This window comes from Monopterus albus, unplaced genomic scaffold (assembly GCF_001952655.1).
Source record: "Monopterus albus unplaced genomic scaffold, M_albus_1.0 scaffold40.1, whole genome shotgun sequence".
Classification (NCBI taxonomy): domain Eukaryota; kingdom Metazoa; phylum Chordata; class Actinopteri; order Synbranchiformes; family Synbranchidae; genus Monopterus; species Monopterus albus.
Window position 1 is genome coordinate 2,255,383 of NW_018127920.1, and position 15,291 is coordinate 2,270,673.

General features: G+C 41.2%; 1 protein-coding gene across 2 annotated transcripts; it reads right to left on the bottom strand.

Annotated features, from left to right (window-relative positions):
* Positions 1–2,160: 2,160 nt before the first annotated feature.
* On the bottom strand, positions 2,161–14,573 carry lhx2b (LIM homeobox 2b). 2 transcript variants are annotated; one of them, XM_020599257.1, is made up of 5 exons: positions 13,283–14,573; positions 11,598–11,800; positions 10,454–10,821; positions 7,204–7,409; positions 2,161–2,916 (listed from the first exon to the last, which is right to left on the bottom strand). In XM_020599257.1, the coding sequence occupies exons 1-5, from the start codon at positions 13,463–13,465 to the stop codon at positions 2,626–2,628; spliced, it is 1,251 nt and encodes a 416-aa protein (XP_020454913.1). In that variant the 5' UTR covers positions 13,466–14,573; the 3' UTR covers positions 2,161–2,625. The 2 variants fall into 2 exon arrangements, with proteins under 2 accessions (XP_020454913.1, XP_020454911.1); XM_020599255.1 differs by having other exon boundaries at positions 10,454–10,824; positions 13,283–14,572.
* Between the last annotated feature and the right edge of the window lie 718 nt (positions 14,574–15,291).

Sequence of the window (15,291 nt, forward strand, 5' to 3'; positions counted from 1 at the left end):
GACAGTTTGCTGCAAGGGCAACCAACTCGAGGGAGGTAACAGTGCCAGTGCTGTTAGCAGCTACTTTCAGAGCACATTAGCTGATAATTCCACTTGACTGGTTTTGAAGTTAGTAACTGAAACTATAAGCTATTTCATTTGCAAGGACACACACCTATGTTGTTGAAAATGTGGGATTTGGACAAATAACAGTGACTCTGAAGCTGAGGCCCACAGTAACAAGTTAGCGGGGTTTATGTGAAAAATGCTCTGTATGATAAGCTGAAACAACAGCTGGAGGTTTACTGTTTGCCAGTGCCCATGTTATGCATTTAGGTTTTGCTGATTGAAATATAAAATTGCTTTGAGGAAACATTCACTTTTTAAAAAATTTATACCCTAAACAAGTACTTTAATGTATGTATAGTCTTCCAAATAAAAGCTAAATTAAACAGATTTTGTTTTATCATTTTTGTATCGATATATGTATGTACACACAAAGAGAGAGGGAGAGATGTTATGCTACATTACACTATCTGGAATAAAAGAAGATGAAGCAAAGAGTGAAGAAGAAATGGAAGCGGATGTTGACATTTTTTGTTTGAAGGTCTTCATCAGAGCTTTTCTGTGCTGCAAACCAACTTTTTCACCTGGGCCGAGTGGTATAAACTTAAAGCTCTTTTTCTAAGCTCTGTGATGTTCCTGTTCTGATCTAAATAGCTAAACAAAATAAAAGTGCATTAAGTGGGTACATGGTTCTGAATAAGGATGAATTTCATCCAAACTTTGTTCACATTTTCAGTTGAATTTATAAACGACTGTCCGGCCTCTCAGGGGCTCGACTCAAATCCATCTGACTGCTCAGAAGAACGCGCCACTGTGTGTATATACAGTATGTACATAACAGTCGATGAAGAACACTTGCACTTGGAGGCACACATTTTCTTGGAAAACAAAGTATTATAATTGGTAGTGTTTATATTTGTACAGAACCGAGGACAGCAGGGATGTGTACAAGAATGTGGCAGCACAGCAAGAGGAGCTCAGCAAGAATCATTATGCCAGTCTCACCGGCAGCTCTCCTCCCATTCACAAGTTTTCTATCATACAGAAAAATATCTACTTTGACAAGTAATTTCAGTGCAAAAACGAAAGAAAACCTGCCATTATTGTGAAATAATTCCATATATTTTCATTGCTAATGAAAGATTTTCTTCAATTTAATGAAGTGATATTGATAGCAGTGGTGTTGTCTGCCTTAATTTGAGAGGCAAAGAATATTGCACCTTAACAGTAAATATATCTCACTTGCTTTAGGAAAAAATGAATTGCAAAAGATTATATCAGTGGTTTAAACTAACATTTTCTATGAACAGGGAAAACCATAAGGTTTGTCTTATTTTAATGTCATATATGTTGATACAAACTAAAGCAGGAGTATTTAGTGAAGAGTTGGGTTATATTACAACTAAAAACAGGAGTCTCATCAGCAGCGCAATTCCCTTCACACAGCAGCTACACTGTCACGATATAGAGAGAATATGTTTGGTCTCATTTTGTGCTTCGAAATGTGTAAATTACATATCCTACTCATAGTTAAAATCAGCTTAAGAGGTATGTCCAAATAATTAATGGTTTTTCATCCTACTGTTCTGGAATTCCACTATTTATTTGTCAAAAAATTGACTAGTCCCAGACAACCAAAAAAAGGCATTTGGTACCCAGTTGATGTTTAAGTCTGAAATGTGCATGTCCTGATGTGATAAACCCAGCATCTGGGTAGGAAAGAATATGTTTTGATATTTCATCTGTGTACAATTAACAGTGCCTTCAGCCAAAAGAATCACCGGTGTATTATGTACAGCAGGTGAGGAAGATGATCCTTGTTCGTAAAAAGCTAGGCTGCACATCAGGACAGCAGCTTTTATGTTGGCCAGCAGAATAATTAGTTTCATCATGGTTTAAACTCTAAATTCATCATTTGAAATGAAGGCACTGCAGAATGTGTATCACTGTACAGTATGTACAATACACATGTGCAGGCACAAACACAAATAAGAACTAACCACTGCACACACGCACAGACACACACAGATGTACACAAGCAGTGAAGGTCATTGCCATATAACCCGTCCCTTCTGAGTCTGATAATTTGTGTCTGATCATGGTCAGTAAAGATGAAACAGACTGTAAGGCACATGGCAGCTGTAGGATATTGTAACCTGTGTTTAATCTCAGATTTCCAGAAAAAGATTTTTTTTACAATCCTTCTAACAGTGACTCTTGTACAACAACATAAATACTGTGCTGGAAAAAAGAAATTTCAAAAATTAAGCAGTTCTTTTTCCCCGCAGTCTTTCTGTAAACATTGAAAAATGCAAATCAAGTCTCCTCAGTTCTCAACAAGACAACAACATCAAAATAACAACAACTGTTCCATGTGTAAGGCTTAGCCACCTCACTATGCAAGTAGTCTCTAACGGGCTCAGAGCAAAATGAAATCTGTTTATTTTTCCATTACCTTCTCTTTTCTAATCCGTTTAATGTTCAAAGGAGTCAACAGTGCTCAGTTTTAGATCCAGGAAGGAGGGGCAGAGGTGAGGGAGGAGTGGGGAGGGCTGAAGCTGTGGTCAATGTCTCCGGCCATCAGAAGAGGCTGGTCAGTGTGGTCTGTGAGGGGCTACGGCACTCGTGGACATCCATGCTGCCCGGTACTGATGTAAGCACAGAGGTTACAGTGGGCATGGTAGGATTGGTCAAGTCTGTCAGGGTGGTGGGAGTGCTGGAGGGGCTCATGGAGGCGTTGGAGATCTCTGAGGCCGGGCCTGACGGTGTCCCACCCTGCAGCGTGGAGCCATCAGAAGCCTTGTCCACCCCGGTGCTCTCCTGCCGCAGTAGGTTCCTCCTGAACTTGGCCCGAGCGTTTTGGAACCAGACCTGTGGGAATAAAATATCATGAAGCAAAATGAATGCTCTATGGTAGTTATGGGCACAGATTCCACATGTGATATCTGTTTCTGATATAATAAAAATGTTGTTTGTGTAACTAAAGGTGCAGAGATTCATATCTGAGCATTTACCAGGGGTTCTGAAACCCAAGTTACACAAAAACCTTTTTCTCACTCACCTCTAGTGCTAGCTAACCATGCAGCTGGTTTTTCATGTATTTGTCAGGGTTTAGAGGGTTGTATCTCAGTCATTTGGGAGCACACTGCGGTGAAAAATGGCTCCTCTTTCCAGCAGCAGTGCTCCTGTCACTGGATAATTCACAGAACTCTCTCTCATTGACCCTATTTTTATTCTATAAGGTAATTCCAGTGAAAGCTGCAAGGTGTTTCAGTTACCCAGAGCAACCAAAACACTGTTTCTGGACAGACATGATGGTGCTGAATTATATTACTGCTGTGAGCACCACAAATAACTTCCACGGTTCAGTTATATTAGGGTGGGACTACACATCTCACATATATAGTGTATCTCTAAATCCTGGCCAAACCCAAGCTGTACACATTGCTATACCACTACAATAAAATGCTTCTGTTAGATTTTGTCACATCGTCACAAATACAGCCACTCTAACTACTTTGTTCACTATTTGTTGTTTAACTGTAGTTCCATATTGGAGCCGTACACTGCCAGCCATGTTCTACAGCAGGGGTCTACAACACGTCGCTCATGAGCTGCCATTAGCTCGCTCCCTGATTCTGAGTAGCTGGCCTATAGGTTCAGAGAATATTCAGTATGTACCCTATGATGCTTGCATTACAAAACTCAAAAAGTTACACAACAGACCTTTGCTCATTGAGCCTGCTCAAACTGCAATCCAATCAGTGTCCCACCCTCCTTTGGCACCAAATTATTATTGGCCAGTCACCTGCCAATCAAATGAGATATGCTGCTGTCACGTTTGTTTATGTCAGTTATGCCGTTCAGTGGTGTTAGCCACTTTTTTTGGACAATGTTGTGTTAAGACTTTAAAATCTTCATTTAAATGAAATGATCAACATTTACTGTTCTAGAAACAGGAGGTACGTTGCCAAGGATTCCATCTGTTATGCTGTGGCCTGCTGCATCTTTAACCTGCATTTCAGTAAAGTAAGTAACTCTACGCCAAATTCGCTATAAGCAGTTGCTGTTTGCTACGTACCATTGGATGTATTGCCAGCTGTCAATGCATTGGTTTGATACTCCGTCAAATACTGGTGTTATAAGGAGTGGATTTTTCTATGATTTCTAAGCAGGGCTGTGGACGTTTTTTTTTTTTGCAGTGGACATCTGAGATCATGATACCCTCGGAATGTGCAAGTGGCACAAACTGTTTAACATGTCTGCATGTTTAGTTAAGATGCCTGATTTTTTTTAAATCAAAATGCGGCAGTCAGGCACAAGGGGCTTTTAAAAGTCTACCCTAACTGCTTCCATCGTTGTTTGTGTTGAGCCCAAACTACAATAACCAACTTTACACTGCTCTTACAACACCTACAGTACACGCAGTCTATAAAATAAAGTTTTGATTTGAGAAAGGAGGTGCATATGACTTTGGCCACCTGATGTGACGACTGATGTTTATGTTTTTGATACCAAATGTCTTGGATATTAAGATTTGATAACTGGTTACAAAAGAATTGGCTTATTCAGCTGGTTTGGTTTGGAGACTTGTCTGAAGGTTTTGATACAATATGTGATTTAATGTAAAAGTTGCCTAATGTAAAAACATGAGTAGCTCTCAGCTGCTTCCATTTTTTATAAAGTAGCTGAGTAAACAGGGTTGGAGATCCTCGTTCTAAAGCATCCTACTGCATAAGGTGTTCTTCCTTCCTGGCAGTCACTGATTTCAGTACATTTCCATGAAGATTAAAAACTCTTCATGGAAACAGTTGCTTCCAGAAATTTCACTTGTCACAGTGAACATAGAGAACATTTATACTTTTACTGTTTGTGCAGCAGGTTGTGAGCGTTTCAACTCGGTCTGCTCTTACAACTGCATCTCCACACCATAATAACCTGACTATAATAAAAACAGACATGCTGCTCACTCTGGTGGATTACCTACTCTATCTGGAGCAGGTTTCAAGTTGAGGTGGAGGTGGAGGGATGGCTAGGTGACTGACTTGAAAAAGAAAATCATTGTTTGTTTTACATTTTCTACCTGCAGTCAGAGCTGCAACCTTATAACCATGACCTCAGTCAACCTAACCTTAAGTTGCACTAATCAATTCTTATATGAACAATGGCTCAACCACGTTATGTGATAAACCCACAGAGCATTACCACCCAAGTCTAAAGCTTTATGGGATATTTGAATGTTTTTAGGTCACTGCTTTGGTTTTCCTGCAACATCACTGTTTTGATCCAGTCTCACTGCTCTCATCAGGGGCACAGTCAGCAAAGGCAGGTAGCTGTTTTCAGCCTAAAAAGCTCTCATAAACCACTGCACACTACTTGCTCAGAACCAAACAGCAGACAGACACAGTTAGTTAGCAACTAGCTGGTGAACATATAGGGTTTTTCCATAACAGGCGCCGTAGCCGCCCCCAAGCCTGGCCATCAACGGCTGTGAGCGGTTGAGCTGTGTCGGCAAGGTGCAAGTGTTTTTTTTACTGCATCACACATCAAGGTAAAATTGTTTACCTGAACCACTAATTAAGTTCCACTAACTTAGTGATCAACACTTCACATTTCCTATAACATCTTCACAATAAAAGCACCATTTGTAAGTGCAAACATTTTAATGGGTGCAAACATTTTAATAGGTGGTAGCAGCAGGAAATATTTGTTGGCAGCAACTTAACACTGTGTACTGAGGTACTGAGTGCTGCACTGTCATCACATAAGATAAACGCTCATGTGGAACATTTGTAAAAGAATGACACTTTACATATTTTGGCACTTACTTTTGAGCATTTGAGTCATTTTGCAGCAAAAAGGCTATAATATGCATATAAATAAATAAATAGATACTTATATGGTCTTATGTTTTAATGTCTGAGAACCCCAAGCAGACCCACATTATCTCCACCACTGCCTCTCTCTCCTTCCATTTGCTATTAGTTAAGAGCACACACCAGAGCATCTTCTTGTGCCTGTTTAAAGTCTGGTTGCAGATGAAGTCGAGGATAAAAGAACACTTACAAACACAGGGCCAGGGCACTCTTCTAATGTGTACAAAAGTTATAAAAGCCTTTATATGGCTAGTCCCAGAGAAAAGGGCAGTAGTAACCATAGAAAAATAAAACCTTTTCTTTAGAGATTGCACATGAAAATAGAGCGCCTTGGCTTCCTGTTTTAATTGAGACCATGAAAAGCTAATAATGGACCTGTCTACAGTGTGTGTAAGGATAAAAGCAGCTATGATTTCATTAATTTTTATATTTACAATAATAAATTGATGGTTTCTTCCCCATTTTGCTGAGGACCCAGGAAGGCCTACACCTTAGAACCAGCATCCTGCTCTTCAGTGTTCCTCACATTATTTTATTTTCACTTTTTGAATTCTATTTTTTCACACAATCTTCACTAAAAAGTAGTATGTGAGATGTGGAGCGAGTGACACTGAGTGTCGGAGCGTGTTGAAATGGAATCATGACGGAGCCATGGGAAACAAGCAGCCAGAGAAGCGCTTCAGCTGGAATAACAGGCGTGAACACTCGAATGCATCAAAGCAAAATGACTGCTTTGTTTTCTGCAAGCGTTAATTAAAGCAGTGGGATGGGTTTTTTTCCCCTCTCAGAAAAATTTGATTCAGAAACCTTTTTGTCTCATTTTTCTTCTTTTCAGTCCTCCAGACATTTTGCTGTAACCTTTTGTGGAAATCAAATGCTGTGCTGTGCTTCCACTTTTTTCAAGCTTTTTGTATTTTCATCTCTTAGTGCGACGTCGTATCATCCATTACAGTTGATTACACTTGGATTTTTTTAGGGCTTTCCTTTCATTCCTGGGTAATTTTGTCTTCTAATATGGACACATGCTTTTCCTGGAGGAAGCTCTTCTGTTCATTGCAGCTTCTCTTCAGTTAGTTTCTTATTTTTGTTTAAAAGAAAATAGAAAAGAAAGCACAAGAAAATTTTATTTAGCTTGTTTGCAGCTTCCTGAATGTTTTCCAAGGATTTTGCTGGACTGATAAGCAGCAATATCCTTAAAAAAACACCCTGTTGGTGTCTCCCTTTCTCCCCTAAGTAAAGGTACAGCAGGGTCTCCTCTGAAGTGAAAAGTTGTTGTGGTTACCTGTAAGACCCGCTTGGTGAGACCGGTTTTCTGGGCAAGCTGCTTGAGGTCCTTGGCATCAGGGTTGTGGTTGATGGCAAAGTATGACTTCATGGTTCTCAGCTGGTGGTGCTTGAAGGACGTTCGCATGCGCTTGGTCTTCTGACTGGAGCTGTACTGGGAGTCCCGGTCCATGGACTCGCCGTCGTTCTCGTTACAGCTCAGTGCTGCCAACAGGGAACAGGAGAGGAGAAGTGGTTACACAGAGAGAACCCTGATTCAATCACTGATCATCACTTTGATTTGTCTGGCCATTTTCTTCTGAATGGCTGTTTGCACTGGAGACTTTAGGGTTACTCTTTTTTCTCTGACCCCATTTTAAGGTCCTGAAATTCCCATGACCCCAGTAATTAGAGTATTCAATTTTAATAGCATGGAGACAAATCCAAATGCATCCTATGGAAAAGGTACTGCATTTAACACATAGTGAATGTGCTTGGTTTTAATATGGCAAAGAAAATCAATAAATATCCCCCAAAGAAACTTGCATTTCCAGTGAGTCTACATAAAGCCATGACTGTGAAGTCACTTGGCAACAATATGCATGAGCCAGAAATGTATGGCACTGCAAAAGTTGGAAAAAAACTAAAAATCCCTATAAAAAGAAAAATAGTTTTTAACAGTTTTTATGTCAATATTTCTTATTAACAAGATCAAAAAATGTTGCCGCGTCAATCTAGATCTCTTTTCTTCAATTAAATCCATAAAATCTATGTGATCCAAGGTGTCACTGTGACCTGACAGATGTTTCTACCAGCTGCAGACCATTCTCCACTCCGCACCTCGTCTCTGACTGTCCCTGTCTACGTCTTTCTACCCTGGGAGGAGCTGCTAGCTTGGCTTCAACACACACACACACACACACACACACACACACACACACACACACATGTATTTTGTCCCAGTCTGCAAATTTCTTGGCAATGTTCAAAGTGTTGCTGCATGCATAACAGTTCGTGTTCAATATCAGAACGCTGCAAATGATGAATATGAAGTGAGGGAAAAGCATCAGAATAACACTTCACTTAATTAGACCATACACACCAGGCAGAACAAATGCTGCTTTCTGGCCAAAGCATATGCTGCAGCAGTTTAACAAGAAGCATCCTGTTTCCTGCTCGCCTCCTTATCCTTGTGCAGAATGTCTTATTCACAGTCACAACAACATCTCAGAGCTATGTGCGGCTTAGTGCCGCCACATGTTGTGGTGTGATAGTTCAGGTGAAGCTTTGTTTCCAGATGCTAACAGAAGAGGGCGCACTGCCTCTTCACTCCCCTCCTCTGCTTCAAATTCATTTTCTTCAAACTGTTTATTTAATAAATACCCACAATAAAAAAACCAGCAAGGACTATTTTTTTCTTTGGATTAAGAATGTTTTACTCTGAAATTAGACTTTTTTTCCTTAATTTTCTTCATGATCAAATCTTGTGATCACATTTTCAATAAGAAGTGTATTTTCCTAAAGCAGAGTTTGTCACTAGGTGAAGTTGCTAGACTGGTTAGAGCAGCATCCCTTGTGTCATAATTCAATAAAAAAAAGTATTGTGAAATAAAGAAAGTGATGCCTCTTCTCTCAAGGAAGAATCACTTGATGAAGGAGGACAAAAACAGGATGGAAGCTCATTTGCTTTGTAAACAAGTGAGAACAATTATTTCACTTGTTGCAGCCACTAACTGAAGTTTAGAGAAATGAGAAGCAACGAAACTGACATGCATAAAATGAGAAAACCTCATGTTGTTACTGTTTCAGACTGGTCTTCAATTCTGACATAGTATTTAGTTTGTAATCAACTTATTTTTTATGTGAGCAACCGGAAGGTTAATTAAAGTCAAAGCATCAGAGAGCGAGAATCCAAGATACCACTGCTGTATACAGTTCTTTTACTTCCTGCTCCGTCCTCCAGTGAATAACTCATGAAATCATGTTAATCTCACAGGTGCATGCGCAATTTGGCAAAAAGTCACCAGCCGTGTGTGTGTGTCTGTGTGTCTGGTGTGTGGATGTGTGGTTGGAAGGAGGTGAGGGGGTGTTTGGGTGTGTTGGGTATGTGTGTTGGGGGTGGGGTGGGGTGTGGGGGGGTAGGTCTTTAGATATCTATGGAGCCTGACAAGTGGAAAAGGGTGAAAGCAAAAGTTGGAAGATGAAAAGCTTTTCGTTTTAACGCCAGAGAGAATACAGACTTGTTGTTGTTTTTTAAATAACAATACTCACTAAAGTGAAACATAACTAAAAACCACCAGTGGTTGAAAAGTCAGTATTTTCTAAACGCTGAGTCCATTAATGTTTCTGTGAAGCATTGTTTGACTGCTGCAGCTGAAAGGCTCAGTCCACATCTGACACATTCAAGTTTAAAACTGTGTGCAATGAATGTAAGTATGGCCAAGGATTTATTTTACAGAACTGTGTCGGACGCTTAACTAACCCCTTCCTTTTGTCCTGCCTGGCCTGACACCAAACCACTATGCATTCCTCTTTCATTATTAGTTGGAATTCAGGCTTATTCATGCACAGTGAATGTGCTGCTGGTTTTTCTGACAGGACCTGTTAGTTCAATAGAAGCTATGCAATGTGAAGGCTATATGTACAAAAGTAGTGACAAAATACTTGATAAACACAACCAGCTTCCAGCTGGAAAATTATAGGATCTTCAAACAAAAAAGAAAGCAGTAAGAAGGTGGCTGTAGGGACATGATATAAATATTAACACCAGAGATGAGTCTAAAACTAGGCCCAGTGTTAAGTCATTGTGATCGTTCTCTGATAAACGCTCTGCAGAAATATGACAGGATATTAAAGAGCAACTATAAATACTAGAAAGTTTTCTAAAGTCGTTACCACAAACACGATAAAACACAATAAAAGTCTCTATAGGAATGTCAGATGGATTTTTCATTAATGAAGCCTGGAAGTGGAATTAGCTGCTCACGTTGCGTTCCTCTTTATTCCAATTGTGAATAGGATTTAGTTTACAACAGGGACGATGAGTTGGTTTTTCAAACGAACTTTTGCTTTGATAAGTTTTACATGTAAAACAGTGTTTAAAGCAATATTTAAAATTCGGAGCTAAAATCAGCAACAAAACAGGATAAAGCACGAATTGTACTTTTCTTATAGAAACACTAGGATACTTTTCAAAACTCTGCCTTACTTTTATTACCAAGCACATCCGCTCTTGTTTTGGAACATTTTCTTAGAAACGTCCTTCTTACCTGCGTTATAAGCTGCCAGCTCGGCCCCCGGTCCGGGGCTTTTCCTCTTCCTGGGCCGGCCTTTCTGCACTGTCCCTACGCCATTGAAGTAGGATAGTCCGAGCGTGTTGGCCGGGCCCAGGCCTTTGTGCGGGACAACGTCCGCGTGGTTAAAATGCGTCTGATATTCTCCCTGGATGAGAGTCTCAAAGTGCAGGCGACAGTACACCAGACTATCCTTCATGCCAAAGTGGTCTCCGGTGGTCAACATCTTGCTACAGGTGGTGCAGGTGAAGCAGTTGAGGTGGTAGACCAGGTCCCGGGCCCGCATTACCATCTCCGAGGCTGAGATCCCCAGGTGGCACCGAGCGCATCTCTGCACCGAAAATCTTCTGCGGACAACACAGAAACCTCATCATCGGCTGGACACGGAGCCTGGCAGGCCAGTAGTGTGTTAGTATGGGGCAGGACTGAGCAAGCACTAAAACCTGTACCTACTGGGGGGGGGATTCCCAGACAGACAGCACCATAATATCACTGAATGAAATATGGACATGAATCAGGTGTACTGATTGTTAAAGGTCTGACATGGAATTCTGGCATTTCTAATTTAGCAGTAATTCGCCATTCAAAGAGCCAATGTGACTGGTGGGGGTGGTGAAGACAGGGATCCTGCTCTCCCAGAGAGCTGCTAAACCTAAAAGTAGACTTTTAGTACCACACACAGTATATTTTTCATTCCAGGCTCGTTTACCATCCAGTGTTGTGCTATAAGAAACAGTAAATATAATGAACCTAGTAAAAGAAACGAAAACAGTAAAATATAGACGTTGAATTATGTCACAGAATATTAGCTGCTGTCAGTCCAAAATAATTAGTACCAGTTGTTATGAACCCATTTTATGAGGATAGAAGCTTGGAGAATGAAATGGTGTATAAATCATGCGTTTTATTTCTGCCTTTTAGAACAAGGAAAACTGATTTTACTGAAACCTTTTTACTTTTTGTAACATTTCATCCCTGGTCATATGTGATGTTGTTATTGACTGTTTAAAAAGTATTGACCTATTACAGTTCATCTAATTTGAAACGTATTTGACTCGGTGAAAGCTAGATGTCACATAATCCTAACCATCCTGGACACATGCCCTGTGCGCCCTCCTACCTGTAGTAGTCCTCCTTGCAGTAGATGCTGCCGTCCTTGCTGAAGCAGGTGAGCTCAGACTCCAGGTTGAGTTTGCACTCGCAGCACTTGAGGCACCGCATGTGCCACTGTTTGTCCACGGCCAGCAGGTAGTAGCGGTCCGCGATCTTCCTGCCGCAGCCCGCGCACAGAGCCACGCGCTCGCTGGTCATACACGGCATAGACTGCAGGTCAACACGGAGAGAGGCACGAGGGCACAGCGTCAGGACACGAGAAAACACAAGCGAAACGGCTCTAAGAGAGTCTAACATTAAAACATCACAGCATGGGAGAGGGAGCAAAATACTGAGAACCCCTACAAAGTCAGGAGAACCAGGATCATCAGTGCTCAGGCCCCCAGCAGCAGCCACGACAGGGAGGCAGGGGGGACAGACTGCAGCACAGTCTTATTTGCGTTTGAGCAACTTCAAGTCAACGTGAATATAATGATATCTATTCAACCACAGCTGTGGGTTCAAAAATGCATTTCACTAACTGATCATGCAAACTGCGCTTTAGTGGTTCAGTCTAAGAAATTAGAAATATGGGGACATTTTACATTCAATTAAATTACATTGCAAAACACTAAACAATGTCTTAGTCACTTTCATGGATAATACGAATGACACCACTAGTAGTGGATATTATTCAGACCATTGTTCTAATATTTCTGATAGTGCTGGCCTAAAAGAAGGAAACTATAAAATACAGCTATTCTACATATTAACGATAAGCTACTCTTTAAACTTTGTGTATGGGATAATAGATATATTGTTATTTTGGTGGAGGAGATCAGTGGTGTGCGTGTGTGTGTGTGTGTGTGTGTGTCTTAATTTCTCACTACGATAATAGTGATAAGAATTAATAATGAGAATATTTAAAGGTACAATAAATAAACACTGTCATTCAATATAATTTTCGAGAGGCCTGCAAAATAGACACACACACAGTGCACGCACACACGCACGTCTAGCCTCCCCAAATACCTTAGAAATGGTAAAAAGTAGAATTAAAATTAGTAATATTTTTTGTCCCATCTTCTCTGATTTTAATGTCATTCATTTTCATTTAACAATGATTTCTGCCTTTGGAATTTTATTAAATTGTAATTAGAGACAACAAATCCACATGAAAACAGACTGTAACGCTACTTGTCTTTGTTTAAATAACTATAAAACCGTGTCCGGGTTTTCTTGTTAATGTTTGTACTAATTTGCCTGTTAAAAATATATTTTAATTTGGTTAATGAGTCGTTGACGTTGTGGTTTGGGCAGACTCTGTGTTATCCACGTCTGACGTGTATTTTCAGCACAACGATGACAGTTAATTTAAGTAAAGAAAATGCTGACTCTGGAGGATACTTTTTTATTTCTTAAATAATTTAGTATCTTGTTTCACGGGAGCTTCGATGGTACTAGAAGTTTTAGATTAAACAGTGGCTGAAGAAATCACAGTGCTTAGGCCTCGCACAGGAAATCTGCCGAGCAGGCTGCGTTTAAGAACAGGAAGAAATAATAAATAATAGGCTGGGACGCATATTGGAGACTTTTTTCCTGAGCGAACTGAGAAGTGCTTGGAGCTGTGAGAGTGCAGCCACTGTCACATGTTTCCAGGCTGCCATGCTGCCTGCACTAACAAGCCGAGAGGGCCAAAAGAATCTCTCCTACCGTCTCTGATTCCCCCATATCGATGGCTGAGCTGATGGCTGCTGACTCGCTCTTTCCTCTCCGGTCCATTTCGTCCACCACACCGTGCACGTCGCCTCCAGGGAGGCCATGGAAAAGCATCGCTGCCGCAGAGGGGAGAATATTATAACTGTTCTCTTCGGAACTGCAAGCCAAGATGTCCATCAGAGGCAAAGCCGTGCGCAATAATGCCACTCAGAATTCTCGTTTTTTTAGGTTTTCCTTTCTTGCCGTGACAAGTGAGAAATCCAGACCAGGGAGGAAAAAATATGAAGGAAAAATTGGACACGTGTTCTCCACACTACGTCTCATCTGCCAATGGAAGCCGTCATCCGAATCTCTGCAGCTCTCATTATTAATAAGCTATGATTAATTCATAAATAACCGCACAGATTCCGCTTCTCTTGCTGGAATCTCTTTTTTTCTGTCAGGTATGATTTTATTTATTTATTTATTTACTTTTTTGTTATGACCAACAGCTCTCTTTCAGCACCTTCTCTTCCATTTACGGTGGATAAACACACCAACTATGGAAGCCCCCGCTGCATGGGTCTCAGTACCGATGCGTCCTTTTCGCCTGGAGTAATGTTTCAGGATTTCAACAGTCTGCAGGGCATTGGCAAATCGCTTCCTTTTTTCTTGAACTCTCTATAAGTGGCACTGCCAAAGCTGAGCAGCAGCCATCTACTGCATCACAGAAAGAAAGAACAAAAATTATATTTCCAAAAAAGCTGTCAGGGAACCGGTGAGAGCGGCTTTCTCCCCTCCTCCGTGTTCAGCAGTCCAAGCTGATGCTTACAGCAGCTGTTTTATGTCGCTCAAACTACTTTTGGTTTGCAGAGAAAAATAGAAAACAGCGTTTGCTTGATAAAATCCAGGCGGCCGTTTGGGAGACCGCTTCCTTTACAGTAGTCTGTTTAGTTAATGTTTTGTCTTTTGCCAAGGAGGCTGCATACATGTGCGTAACAGCAGAAGAGGAGGAGTTGGCTTTACGCTGACTGATGATAGGCGAGTGTTTGCTGGGCCCCCAAAACTGCCGTTCCTCCTTCTCCGGTCCCGGTTGGACTCTCCGCTCCTTATCAACGGGGCCCTGTTGCGTCACGACGCACCATTTATGTTCATTGGCTGTCCCGCTGTCACCGAACTCTTTGGCCATACTTTTACCGACCGGCATGAAAAAGCAGCAGCCTCTCTGACTCCGTTACCCGCGGGCCACTGCCCCCCTCATCTGTCCGGAGCTGCAATTTGAAGGGTCAGTTTTAAAGAAAGTCTCAGCGGAAGACAGTTTCCGTTTTCTGAGGCGTTGGAGCCGTTGGAGCGCACAGAGAAGGTCTGTTGGGACTTTTACTCAAGTGACGCACAGAAAGGGTTCCGCACAGCACCGCACTGCTGCTACCCACAGTCTCTCCATGGCGCCAAAAGGCTCAGTACAGAACCTGTAGGGCTGGACAGAAGTGCAGAAAGCCTCCCAATCGGCCATAAAATAGAGGAGCACACAGCGCTGCATTTTCAGCTGTTTATTTAGATCACAAAAGCTATTTTAAAACACCAAACCAGAGCATGAAAGCACCACGACTTACTGTAGCTTCTCACTAACTACATCCACACCTTTATTTTATCTCACATTTAGCCCATACTGCACGTGGAAGATGTAAATTCAACTCCGATGAAATCTTGAATTTTGTTAAAATGTTTACAATGGCCTTAAAATGTCAGAAGTGCCACGTTTTCTCGCAGTTTGGAAAACAATTCAAGAAAACAATGTGACACTATCGAGTTCGATGAATGAACTGGAACCTCACCTGGAAAATGAACAGAGGGGAAAATCAGTTTAAACAGTGTTAGTGGGTTTTTTTTAAAAACGTAATGGGTATTTTTCAGTTCCTAGAAAGACCTTCATATCCTGAGCCCCACTTTGTGATTTGATGTTATTTGTCGCTCAGCGGCTTCACTCTTGCATTTCCACTACAGACAGAACAGGCAGTTTGGTT